At 38.6% G+C, this 13,720-nt stretch overlaps 1 protein-coding gene across 1 annotated transcript in view; it reads left to right on the top strand.

The window, feature by feature from the left end:
* Window positions 1-11,648, top strand: part of LOC141345402 (AT-rich interactive domain-containing protein 3B-like) — a gene marked incomplete at its 5' end in the record, with an annotated part of 78,010 nt that extends 66,362 nt beyond the window's left edge. Inside the window, 4 exons of the mRNA XM_073850254.1 lie at window positions 690-949; window positions 9,473-9,730; window positions 9,805-9,894; window positions 11,452-11,648. Coding sequence (XP_073706355.1) covers window positions 690-949; window positions 9,473-9,730; window positions 9,805-9,894; window positions 11,452-11,648 — 805 coding nt within the window. The remainder of the gene's footprint in view (window positions 1-689; window positions 950-9,472; window positions 9,731-9,804; window positions 9,895-11,451) is intronic.
* Window positions 11,649-13,720: the final 2,072 nt, after the last annotated feature.

Below are 13,720 nucleotides of genomic sequence, written 5' to 3'. Positions count from 1 at the left end.
TATGTATCAGAAAAAAATGGGGGGAAATGCTGTTATTTTTGTGTCTTACAAAATTCTGACACTTTCTTTCTGTATTTATTCATTTTATTGTATTGCTATCAAAATGCAGATTTTTTTAAAATTAGGATTACAGAAAAACTACAGGATTACTACTACAAAAAAATAATATTTTTGTATTTAACAAAATTCTAACTATTTATGTATTTATTCACTGGTTTGTATATTAAATAATTTATTTATTGTTTGCTATCAAAATGGCTTATTTGGTGGCAGTGTTTTTTTTTTTTGGTTATTAGGATACCACATGTACCATATTATACCACTTTAGATGAGTATAGAACAGAAAGGAACAAAAACATTTTGTTTATTTCCGTATCACAGACAGACAGCAGCAGGTTTATTAGGCTGCTGTCACTTTAAGGCCTAAATCACGTATCCGCTATATTGATGCACATCTAACTGTTTATGTTCATTTAATACATAATGGACAGTGTTTAAATGAATCTAATATAATATGTCATTAATTTGAAGTAGTACTGCACTTTTTGTGATTAATTTGTGGTGAAATGGCGAATCATGCATGATTGACTGGAGTAAATGGACTAAATAAATTGCATTCTGCAGATTTTACTTGACATATCCTTCCATCCAGAGGTTATTCTAATGTGTTTGTTGTTTGTCTGTCTCAGGTACATGAAGTATCTGTATCCGTACGAGTGTGAGCGGAAGGCGTTGAGTTCTCCCAGCGAGCTGCAGGCCGCCATCGACAGCAACCGGCGCGAGGGCCGTCGACCCAGTTACAGCAACAGCCTGTTCCGCTTTAGCCCCTCCCCCGGCTCCGCCCCTCACATCCTGACCCCGCCCAAGATGCATCTGTCAGCGCTGGGAGCCGTGGGGGCCCTGAATGGACTGCATGCATCCCAGGGGCCGTCTCTGAAGAAGGGACTGGGTGAGTGACGCAAAAATTCGTTATTGTCACCAAGGTTATTTTCGTAAATGAAAACGAAAACTGTGAGGAATACTGTTCATCAGAAAACATTTTCGTGAACTGAAATAAAATAAAAACGTAAAAAATGAAAAACTAACAACTTTTATTGAAAAACTAGCTAAAATAAAAAAAAAATAATCTTTCTGTAATCATTATGTTCCCACTCCATGGCGAAAAAAAACATTTAATAAAAAAAAAAGTCATCCTTTAAAAATAATAAATATTAAAAATGGTGTATTAAATATATTATATTTTATAATTTTATAAATATATATAATAAAATAAATATAATGTTTTTATGAGCGAGTCGTTTATTCATTCAAACCACTTTTTCATAAATATAATATTAAAAATGGGTGTATTAAATATATTTATATTAAAATGTTTTATAATTCATTCAAATAAATTAACCACTTTTAAATAGACTGCAGCAATTAATTTTTTGTCTCACGTTATTTATCAAACTCAAACTCAGATACTTTTATTAATACTTTCAATTAGATTTTATTGTTATGTTTGCCTTTTTTCAGTTTTTTTTAAATAATTAAGTATTTTTTTATTTCAATATTGTGTTTATTCATTTTTAATTTAGTTTCACTTGATGTAATAAAATAACAAAAGCTAAAACTGGAGTAAACATTTATAACAAAATATAATAAAATAAATGTAATGCTTTTATGAGTGAGTGATTTATTCATTCAAACCACTTTTTCATAAATTCAGTATTAAAAATTGATGTATTAAATATATTGTTTTTTTAAATACATATATATTATGTATTAAAATGTTTAATAATTCAATAATTCAAATGAATGAACCACTTTTGAATAGACAGCAACAATTGATATTTTGTCTCATTGTGGAGAAATCGTGATCTCCAAAAAACAAAAAACTGAAACTGAACTATGTATAGAAATGTGTTCACAAAATAAAAACGAATGAAACGAATAAAAAGCAAACTAAATTTGATTGCTAATGTAATCTTTACAGTTATCTGAAAAGTAAGCACAATCAGACAGTTATTAAACAATAATGAAGACAGGCCGCCAGACTTATAGCTCCAGAACTCCTATTTACTTTTACAGGGTGTTTTTAAAGCATCTGGAGGTTCAGTGATTGGACACATGCTGCTGTTCATGCTGTTTTACTGCCTGATTAAAGAAACTGCATTGAACAGAATGTACAGAACAGTTGAGTCCAGTGTGTTTGTGGGGTTACAGCGCCTCCTGTTGATATAAACATGAACTGCACCTTCAGATATTTTCACTGATATTCAGAATGAATGTGTTGTCCCTCATAGGACTTCTCGTTTTTATATATTTTACACACACATATACATATATGTATTTACAGGAAGTTTGATGTGGTAATTAGTGTGTTTCTCCATTTGCTGATTGTGGCAGAGTTTCATCCAAATGAGCCTCATGTTGTAAAAAAGCCTGTTTTGAAACAATAACTTCTGGTTTTTTGTTCTTATTATTATTGCTCTCGCAGTCATTTTTTGCCTTGTTTTTGTTTTTAAATGTGGATCATTTTGGATCAGAAAATCACAATCTTGAGTGATTTATTGCTATTTTTAATGACAGCAGTATGATAAAAACAGGGTTATTATTATTACCTACAACTAAAAGTAAAAGCACAAGAAAAAACTATTAACTGGAATTAACTGTTAACTGATCATAAACTAAAATGAATACATGAAAATATCATATAAATGTTATAAAATGAACAACTTTAGACATTTAAATAAAATATTTTATAGAATATAGTAACAATGACAGCATTTGCACTAAAACTAAATTAAAATAAAGACTAAAACTAAAATTAAAGTGAAAACAGAAAATAATAATGATCATATGGTGAATTAGATTTTATTGTTATGTTTGCCATTTTATTTAATAATTTTTAAGTAGTTTTTTTTTTAAATATGTCGATATTGTGTTTATTATTGTTTTAATTTAGTTTCACTTGATGTAATAAAATAACAAAAACTAAAACTGGAGTAAAACTGTATACTAAAAAAATAAAATAATACATTTGCACTAAAACGTAACTAAAATTAGATTTAAAACTGAAATTAAAATAAATACTAAAACTAAAATTGAAGTGAAAACAAAAATAACAATGATCACTTGATCAATTTATTTGGTTCTTAAAACCAGGGTTATTTTAGTATCATTCAAATACTGTTTGAGATTTCATTCATATTTTGAATTAGAATTTATTGTTATATTTGCCCTTTTATTTATTTATTTATTTATTTTGAGTTTTTGTAGTCTTTTTTTGAAGTCAATATTGTGTTTATAAATTTTTCATTTAGTTTCACTTGATGTAATAAAATAACCACAAAAAAAAAAAATCATAATAAACACAATATTGACTTTTTATATATAATTTTTTTTAAAAGCCCTTAAAATGACTAAAACGTTGACTAAAATTGAAAATAAAATGGGAAATATAACAATAAAATTTAATTCAAAATATTAATAAAAACAGTATCTGAATGATACTAATATAACCCTGGTTTTAGGAGCCAAATAAATTGATCATATAATAATTATTATTTTCTGTTTTCACTTTAATTTTCATTTTAGTTTTAAATTAAGTTTTAGTGCAAATGTTGTGAATGTTTGTCAATTTTATTATATTTTATTAACTAACTAAAATTTGTATTATTCTTTAAAATTCTATTTTAAACTAAAATTAAAATAAAGACTAAAGCTAAAATCAAAGAAAATAATATGAAAATAATAATGATAGTATATTTGCCATTTAATTTTTTTTATTTTTTTAAATAAAGTTTTTTGTTCATTTGTCTTAAATATGTCAATATTGTGTTTATTTTGTGTATATTTTTAATTTAGTTTTACTTGATGTAATAAAATAACAAAAACTAAAACTGGAATAAAAATTAATAAAACACAACATTGAAATAAAAAAAAAAATATATATATATATATATATATATATATATATATATTATAAAAAATATTTAAAAATGCACAACATGACTAAAATAAAATAAAATTTAATTAAATTCAAAATATGAACACAAACTGTAATAGTGTGTCAATAAAAATAAAATAACACTGCTAGGAACATCTTTTGGTTTGTTTGTTTTAAAACTCCATAATGCATTAATCCCTATTTAGACCAGGGTTTCCGCGGGGTCTTAAAAAGTCTTAAAAAGTCTAAAATTTAAAAATCAAAATTTTAGGCCTTAAAAAGTCTTAAATTCGCTGTTCTATGTCTTAAATAATTTTACACAGGTCTTATTTTTCCGATGTCCATGTAACGCTACCTCTAATGCTCATTTAAATTCTCTTTCTGTTGTTTCCGTTGTGTTGTAGTTCTTTATTTCACTATTCCAAATATAATTTGCTGAATTTAAACTACAAATGAGACCAGCATGCAATAGCCAATCAGCTTTCTGTTATTGGCGCGAGTCTCTCTCGGATTGTACCGCAGAAGTCAAATGGATTTAATTTTTTAGCTATGAGGAAATGCAAGTTTAGCGATACTGGGCTTGGAAAAACTGAATATAGGGCTTGCCGCTTGGCTAAGGCCAGTTGCTAACAACTGTAGATTTTTTTTCCCTCTGTGGAAGTTACTGCGTCTTCAGACAGAATCGCAGTATTTATATAACATTTCTAATATATATATTTATAAATCAATAAATGTATTTAAAACATTAATCTCACTTTTAATTTTGCAGTGTAAATTATGTAATCTCACTGCTAACAGACATTTAGAATTTATTGATAAATTCATAAAATAAATTTCAAAGGTACGCATACATTTCAAAAGTAAAAAAAAAATCGCTTCAGAATTTTTTTTTTTACATCAGATATTTCTAGTGGTACTTTTATGGGTGTCACGCCAGGCCAGCAGAGGGAGCCCTTACCCCCACTGACTGTTGCTGCTCCCTCTGCTGCCTCTATGGTTACTTCCTGTTTATCAGACATAAAAGCCAGCTCATCACACACACACGGCGCGAAGTATTGTTTTGCTCCAGCGGACTCTACCAAGCGTTTTCCATTGCTCCCAGGTTTCCTAGTCTCCTTGTTGTTCCCTAATCATAGTTCTGTTTTTGTTTTCCCAGTCTTAGTCTTAGTTTTCTAGTTTCTTGTTTTCATTTCATTGTTTCATTTGGACTGCCCACCTGGATTTTGACCTACGCTTGTTTATTGGATTACGCTATTGGATTGTCTTCACTGTTCATGTTTGCTGGTGTTTTCGACCCTGTCTGTCTGACTACGATCTGCTTAATAAAGCCTTGCATTTGGATCCTCACTCTTGGTCGTCCCGTTTGTGACAGAATACTTCGCCACACCCGGATCCAGCGGCTTTACCCACCAGCAGAAGTACCCTCCAAGAATGAGCTCAGCAGACCCCGTAAGTTCACTCTGTTCCATTTTTCAAGATGACCGTCCCATCGAATGTTATGTTGAGGAATTTCTTACGTACAGTCACCTGGCACCTTGTAACGAATCGATGTTAAAGGAATGTTTCTGGAGCGGGTTGGACACTGATATCAGCCTGAGTTTACCCGATGAGGACCCGAGTTGGACCCTCGCACAATTCATTGACTTTGTGTTATCGTTTTGTGGCTCTCCATTCACTGTGGGTATACTCAAAAGGTCACAGCACAAAATGTCTGCCAGCCTAGAGCCTCAGCACAAGATGTCTGCTAACCCTGAGCCACAGCACAAGATGTCTGCTAGCCCCGAGCCTCAGCACAAGATGTCTGCTAGCCCAGAGTCTCAGCACAAGATGTCTGCCAGCCTAGAGCTACAGCACAAGATGGCTGCCATCCCAAAGCCCGTTCACAAGATGGCCGCCATTTCAAAGCCTGTTCAAAAGACAGCTGTCCCTCCAGAGCCAGTTCACAAGATGGCCGCCCTTCAAGAGCCCCTTCACAAGATGGCTGCCTTTCCAGAATCTGCTTTCGGAATGACTATTCTTCCTGAGTCCGCATTCAAGATGGTCACCCAATTGGACCCAGCTCACAAGAAATCTACCACGTCTGACTCCTCTCGCAAGATGACTGCCACCCCAAGGCCCGATCGCAAGATGGCTGCCACCCCAAGGCCCGATCACAAGATGGCCGCCATCCCCAAGCCTGTTCACAAGATGGCTGCCACCCCCAAGCCTGTTCACAAGATGGCCGCCTTTCCTGAGTCGGCACCCAAAATGGCCGCCCTTCCAGATCCTGTTCACAAAATGGCCGCTCTTCCAGATCCTGCTCACAAGATGGCCGCCTTTCCTGAGCCTGCTAACAAGATGGCTGCCGCCACTCCAGGGTCTGCACTCAAGATGGCTACCGTCACGCCCAAGTCTTCTCACAAGATGTCTGTACCTCCAGAACCACTGCCCAAGATGGCTGCCACGCCCAAGTCCTCCCGTAAGATGGCCGCCACGCCAGAGCCTGCTGCAAAGATGGCCGCCACGCCAGAGCCTGCTGCAAAGATGGCCGCCACGCCAGAGCCCGCTGCAAAGATGGCCGCCACGCCAGAGCCCGCTGCAAAGATGGCCGCCACGCCAGAGCCTGCCACAAGGATGGTCGCCATGCCAGAACCTGCACCCAGGAGGACCGCCACTCCCAAGCTTGCACACAAAATGGCCGCCATACCTGAGTCTGCTATCAACATGGTGGCTACAGCATCAGACTCTCACCCTTCCAGGACTTATCAGAGACTAATATCAAGCTTGGAGGACCCACCACTGCTGTCAGCTCGTTCAGTTGATCCCTTACTATCAGCGTCAGCCAAGCCAACGTCTGCTCACCCCACATCAGCCAAGCCATTGCCTGTGAACGTCATATCTGCTTCTCTCGAACCTGCACCAGCTGCCGTTCCTACCAAGTCAAGTCAAGTTACAGCTGCTGTCCCTGCCGAGTCAAGTCACGTCACAGTCACTGTTCCTGCCAGGACAAGTCAAGATACAGCTGCTGTTCCTGTCAGGCCAAGTCATGTCGCAGCAGTCGTTCCTTCAGAGCCAAGTCAAGCAGCTGTTCCCTCCGAGCCAAGCCAAGCCACAGCTGTCCCTCTCACGCCAAATCAAGTCACTGCTGCTCTTGTCATGACGAGTCAGGTCATAGCTACTTCTTCACTGCCAAGTCACATCTCCCCTGTGCATCCAGAGCCTTCACTCCCAAGCCATGCAGAGCCAACGCTCCCAAGCCATGCAGAGCCAACGCTCCCAAGCCATACAGAGCCAACGCTCCCAAGCCATGCAGAGCCAACGCTCCCAAGCCATGCAGAGCCAACGCTGCCAAGCCATGCAGAACCAACGCTCCCAAGTCACACAGAGCCAACGCTCCCAAGCCCCACGCCCAATGACCCGGAGGGCATTCCTCTGCCAACTGTGTTACCTGTTATGGCTATCGCCATTTTGAGTGTGTGGGCTGCACACTGCGCCCCAGTTGCCTCTTCGGCCCATGAGTCTGCCCACAAGTTTGTTCTGGAGACCTCATCTACAGGCATGTCCGCTGCGCCTATACCTCTTTCGGAGGTGGCGTACATAGCGGAACTTCACGCTCTGCCCGCTCCGCCAAGGCTTCACGCTCTGCCCGCTCCGCCAAGGCTTCACGCCCTGCCCGCTCCGCCAAGGCTTCACGCTCTGCCCGCTCCGCCAAGGCTTCACGCTCTGCCCGCTCCGCCAAGGCTTCACGCTCTGCCCGCTCCGCCAAGGCTTCACGCTCTGCCCGCTCAGCCAAGGCTCCCTGCTCTGCCAGCACCGCCAGTGCTCCCTGCTCTGCCAGCACCGCCAGGGTTCCCTGCTATATCTGCTCCGCCAGGACTCCTTGCTCTACCTGCTCCGCCAAGGTTCCTTGCTCTGCCTGTTCCGCCAAGACTCCTTGCTCTGTCTGCTCCGCCAAAATTCCCTGCCCTGCCTGCTCCGCCAAAGTTCCTTGCTCTGTCTGCCCCGCCAAGACTCCCTGCTCTGCCTGCACCGCCTAGGTTCCCTGTCATCTCTGTCTTGGCGTCTGGGGCCGTTCCAGAAGTCTCTGTCTGCCCAGGAACTGCCACGAAAGTCGTTCCTGAAGTTCTCGTCTGCCTGGTCACGGCTATGGAGGCCACGTTCTCCCATGAACTCTCTACTTCTCTCCTTGCTCTGTCTGCCTCCTCTATCTCTGTTCTCCCCAGGTCCCAGTCCATAATGCGGCCTCCTGTTCCGCCCTGGAGGGCTTCTACGCCTCCTGTTCCGCCCTGGAGGGCCCCTGCGCCTCCTGTTCTGCCCTGGAGGGCTCCTGCGCCTCCTGTTCCGCCCTGGAGGGCTCCTGCGCCTCCTGATTCGCCCTGGAGGGCTCCTGCGCCTTCTGCTCCGCCCTGGAGGGTTCCTGCGCCTCCTGCTCCGCCCTGGAGGGCTCCTGCGCCTCCTGCTCTGCCCTGGAGGGCCGCTCCGCCTCCTGCTCCGCCCTGGAGGGTTCCTAAACCCCTTGCTCCGCCTTCGGCTCCGCCCTGGAGGGCTTCTACGCTTCCTGCTCTGCCCCGGAGGGTCGCTAAGCCTCCTGCTCCGCCCTGGAGGGCTCCTAAGACTCTTGCTCCACCTCAAAGGACTGCTCTGCCTCCAGCCCTGCCCTGGAGGGCTCCTGAATCTTCTGCCCTGCTCTGGAGGGCCTTTGCCCAACCTGTTCTGCCTCAGTCTCCTGGCCCCCCCACCGCTCCCCTGGACTGTTTCCTCCTGTTGTTTTTTGGAGCGTCTGGAAGCCGCTCCTTGGGGGGGGGCTATGTCACGCCAGGCCAGCAGAGGGAGCCCTTACCCCCACTGACTGTTGCTGCTCCCTCTGCTGCCTCTATGGTTACTTCCTGTTTATCAGACATAAAAGCCAGCTCATCACACACACACGGCGCGAAGTATTGTTTTGCTCCAGCGGACTCTACCAAGCGTTTTCCATTGCTCCCAGGTTTCCTAGTCTCCTTGTTGTTCCCTAATCATAGTTCTGTTTTTGTTTTCCCAGTCTTAGTCTTAGTTTTCTAGTTTCTTGTTTTCATTTCATTGTTTCATTTGGACTGCCCACCTGGATTTTGACCTACGCTTGTTTATTGGATTACGCTATTGGATTGTCTTCACTGTTCATGTTTGCTGGTGTTTTCGACCCTGTCTGTCTGACTACGATCTGCTTAATAAAGCCTTGCATTTGGATCCTCACTCTTGGTCGTCCCGTTTGTGACAGAGGGGATATTTTGTGTGGAATAGTATCTGCTGATATGGAAAGTTCACTGTATATCGTAGTAATAAATTTAATTTATGACAGCCATGAAATTTTGTTTACTTTTTACATTAAACACATTAAGTATCACATATGCATGTAATATAATATCTATTTCCATTACAGGTTTAGGTCTTAAATTTCATATAAGGTGGTATTAAAAAGGTCTTAAAAAGTCTTAAATTTCACTTGTTCATATCTGCAGAAACCCTGTTAGACCAAGTTGCACATGATCAGACATGACAGCCGTTGTCCTCTCTCTCCTCCAGACGATGGCATCCCGTCTCTGCTGGCGGGCCGGCCCTCCTCCATGGCGCTGGCGTTGGGTCAGCAGCAGGCGGCGGGTCTGGCGCGGGCCGCCACACTGGAGCAGCTCAGAGAGAAGCTGGAGACGGAAGCGCCGGAGAGGAAGATGGCTCGTCTGGCCGAGGAGCAGCAGAGACTCATGCAGCAGGCCTTCCAGCACAACCTGCTCGCCATGGCCTCGCAGATACCCCTCAACCTGCGGCTCGGAGCTCCGGCCAGGGGTCAGTGCGGCAGATTTGTGTGTTTGTGATGCTCTGATGCATGTGTGTTAATGAGTGTTCGTTTGTGTCTGTAGAAGAGAAGCAGGATCTGGCCTTGAGCATTTCCTCCAGCGGAGCGGCGAGTATCAGCGTGTCTGCGGAAGTCAACGGCATTGTTTACTCAGGTATTGCTTAGAAAATCAATCCCAGGATGCATTGCATAGAGTAGTTTTTCTAAACAGGGGTTTGTCTAATTATCAAACCAAAGGCGTCTGTCTCTTCACGTGCTGCCAGTTCAACATCAAACATACCAAGTTATATTCACAGAAATAAAACTTGGATGATTTGAAAATGTGAATTTGACATTTTACAATGCATTTGTGTAATTAGAGTTTAACCAATAATAATAATAATAACAACAAAAATAAGAATTATTATTATTATTATTATTATTATCATTCTATATTTATTTGTGTATTTTCATATGTAATTTATTGGGCTTTCAAAATGGGTGTTTTAGTTTTCCTGAGATTTGTTAGAGCTTTTATTAATATTTTGAATTTGATTAATCATTTTACTTGACTTTATTTTTTTATTTATTGTAACATAGCATAATGTTTTATTTCAGTAAAGGTTAATTTAACTTTTTTGTTTTGATTATGTATTTATGTGTTTTTTTATGTATTATTTTATATATATATATATATAATTGGATTTTATTTTTAGATGGTCATTTTCATTTTACTTGATTTTATTTTTTAATTTGACTTTATTTTACTCGCAATAACCCTTTTTGTTTTTTTATTCGGTGACGGAAACGGGCTTCCATAATTAACAAAAATCAGAGAACATGAAAAATGTGTTTAATTGTTGAAATATTAATTAAAACCTCTCTTTGAATGACTTCAAAAGATAAACTATTGTTGATTATATTTTAGTTTTAGTTACTTTAGTACATCAGGTTAATAAAAAATGTTGCTTTGGAACAATAGCTAATATAAATATTTTATTTCTTATTTGAGCTTTTAAAATGGGTGTTTTAGTTTCCCTGAGATTTGTTACAGTTTTTATTAATATTTTGAATTGGATATTTATTTTTACTTATATTTATACTTGATATTATTGTTTTTTGTTGTTGTTGTTTTTTTAACCAAAATCAGAGACCATGAAAAATGTGTTGTTTGATTATTAAAATATTATTAAAAACCTCAGAATGACTTCAAAACATAAACTATTGTAGATTATGTTTTAGTTTGAATTATTTTCGTACATCAAGTTAATGAAAAATGTTGCTTTGTCAACTAGCTAAGATATATATTTTAATTTATTTCAGTTAATTAAAAAAGTCTTTGTTTTAGTTTTAATTAACAATAATATTGCTGTTTTTCAAGTCATATTGCTGTTGTTTAAAAAATAGCATTTGTTTTTTTTTTATTACATTTCAATAATATTTTTTTATTAGTAGTTTAATTGAACTGTATTAACTTAAAAGCAGATTTGAGAGATCTGAGTCCACTCTAAAAATATTTAGTTTCACATCTTGTGACAATTATCCACCATTAGATAACCATGCAAATCTGAAATTATTAAATACTATCATAAAAACCTCAGAGTGACTTCAAAACAAATTCTATGTCTAAAAGGTTTGGCTGATGAATAGTTTGCAAATCCCTGACTATTATTTGTAAGTATTTATGTTTTAATCAGCGCTGGTCTAATTTGTTAAATGTATTCTATCGCAGGAACTCTGTTCGCCCAGAAGTCGGCGGCGGCGGCGGCAGCTGCGGGTGTGAATGTGAACACGTCTGCTGCGCCTCACGCTCCTCCAGCTGGACCCAGCTTCACCTTCTCTAGCTCCGCCCCCAGCCAAAGCCCCACCTCTTCCTCCTCCTCCAAGGGGCGGAGCTCAGCGGAGCCGTCCACCAGCGGCTCTCCGTAACCCGTCACTCACCGATTGCTGAAAATCAAACTGTTGCACAACCAGTACCTCATTTTCTCCTGTCCACATCGGCTGTCCGCATGTTTTCGCACAAGTACATAAAATAACACGACCGGACCTCGTTCACCAATCACAAGACGGTATCACGTAAAAACCACAATCAATTCAACTTGTTTTTCCTGAACGACGTCTGGCGTGTTTTAGGAAAACGCTAAACACAATCAAAAACGTTCAGCCAAACGACGGGCAGGTTTTACAGAACTTGAAGACTTTTATTTTAGAGTGTGTCTTCTGATTATGTTTCGTGACTTTATCTTTTTCACTCAAGGTTTGTCGTTTTACACTCATACCTCAAACATACAGCGGCGTTCCAGGAACGTCTTTTACCTCAGGATCTGTAGTTTAGGCTTTCTCTGAATGAGTTTTTATTTTTTGTAGAATCGTCAGGAGTAGAAACCCTGACGTGGTTTTAGGACGGGACCTCACTGATTTTCTTCTATGCATCGGCCTCCCTGGCCGCCCGTCTGGACTCTGAATCTTATGATGTTTTGGGGAATTTATCGGCAGTTGATGATTTCAGAGCCAGTCTGTTTCCAAGAACAACCTTCAAATACCTCAGAAACCGGCTGAATGTCTTGGTAGATGTTTGAACGAGCGATCGGTCCTCTATGGGATCTGCGAAAATTTGTAAAAGGTTTAAAAACATGGGTGAATCTTATGAAAATCTAAAGAAAATATATATGCATTTGCTTTTCTAATAATTTAAGTGTATGTGTGTGTGTGTATATATATATATTGCATGCATATTTTATATTTAATTTTTTAGATTTTAATAATTGAACATGAAAGTGAATATAAACGTGAATCTCACTTATAAGAAAAATAAGAAATTTTGCATTCATACATATATGTGACCCTGGAGCACAAAACCAGTCTTAAGTCGCTCGGGTATGTTTGTAGCAATAGCCAAAAATGCATTGCATGGGTCAAAATTATCATTTTTTATTTTATGCCAAAAATCATTAGGAAATTAAGGAAAGATCATGTTCCATGAAGATTTTTTGTAATATTCCTACTGTAAATATATCAGAATGTAATTTTTGATTAGTAATATGCATAAGAATTTAATTTGGACAACTTTAAAGGTGATTTTCTCAATATTTAGATATTTTGCACCCTCAGATTCCAGATTTTCAAATAGATGTATCTCGGCCAAATATTGTCCTATCCTAACAAACCATACGTCAATAGAAAGCTTATTTATTGAGCTTTCATATGATATATACATCTCAGTTTTGTAAAATTTAACCTTATGACTGGTTTTGTGGTCCAGGGTCACATATATGCACACAGTGGCGTAGCAAGTCAGCCCAAATGCAAAAAATTTGGCTCCAACTCTTTTAACTTGTTGATTTTTCTTAAGTACATAACATTACGTGAGTATTCACAAGCTGTTTTATTTACGGTGCTTATATAAATGCTTGGAAATCATATTTAACTCTTTCAGGTCTATTCATTATTTGTAGCAGGGAAGTCTCAGCCTATAAATTCGGTCAGTTTTATGATAGAATACAAATAGTAAATGTGTTTTTACGCTCTTTAATTTGTAGTGAGATAACTATATTCGCCTCAGATCAAGTGGCATGTGAATGAATGATCTTTTCCTTTTTAACATTTGCAGCATGAAATAAACATGAAAAATATTTGAATGCAAAAAACGTCAATAAAACATCTTGTGAATAAGTCTTAATAATAGTAAGATAACATTTAGCCTACCTCAGAAAAGCCAACAAGCCTATAACTTTGCCAACATTGTTTTATTTTTCTCATAAATTGGCCAGTTAACTGAGTTGAAGCCGTTTTAATTGCTGTTTTTCATGTTAAACATGTTAGACAAGATTGATGCCACAGACTTGTTTTGAGCAGAATATTCAAATTAACTTTACGCAATATAATATGATTTTGTTACATGAATTATTTAGTTTTAGTAAATTAAAGTAGTCATTTAAAGCATTCTATAGATATGTCTATGAGGCAAATATTCGCTGAGTTTCTGATCATTTTGCGCTCCT

The sequence above is a fragment of the Garra rufa genome, chromosome 11 (genome assembly GCF_049309525.1).
Source record: "Garra rufa chromosome 11, GarRuf1.0, whole genome shotgun sequence".
Lineage (NCBI taxonomy): Eukaryota > Metazoa > Chordata > Actinopteri > Cypriniformes > Cyprinidae > Garra > Garra rufa.
The sequence above is the reverse complement of the archived record's forward strand: the minus strand, read 5'-3'. Positions and strand labels throughout refer to the sequence as shown.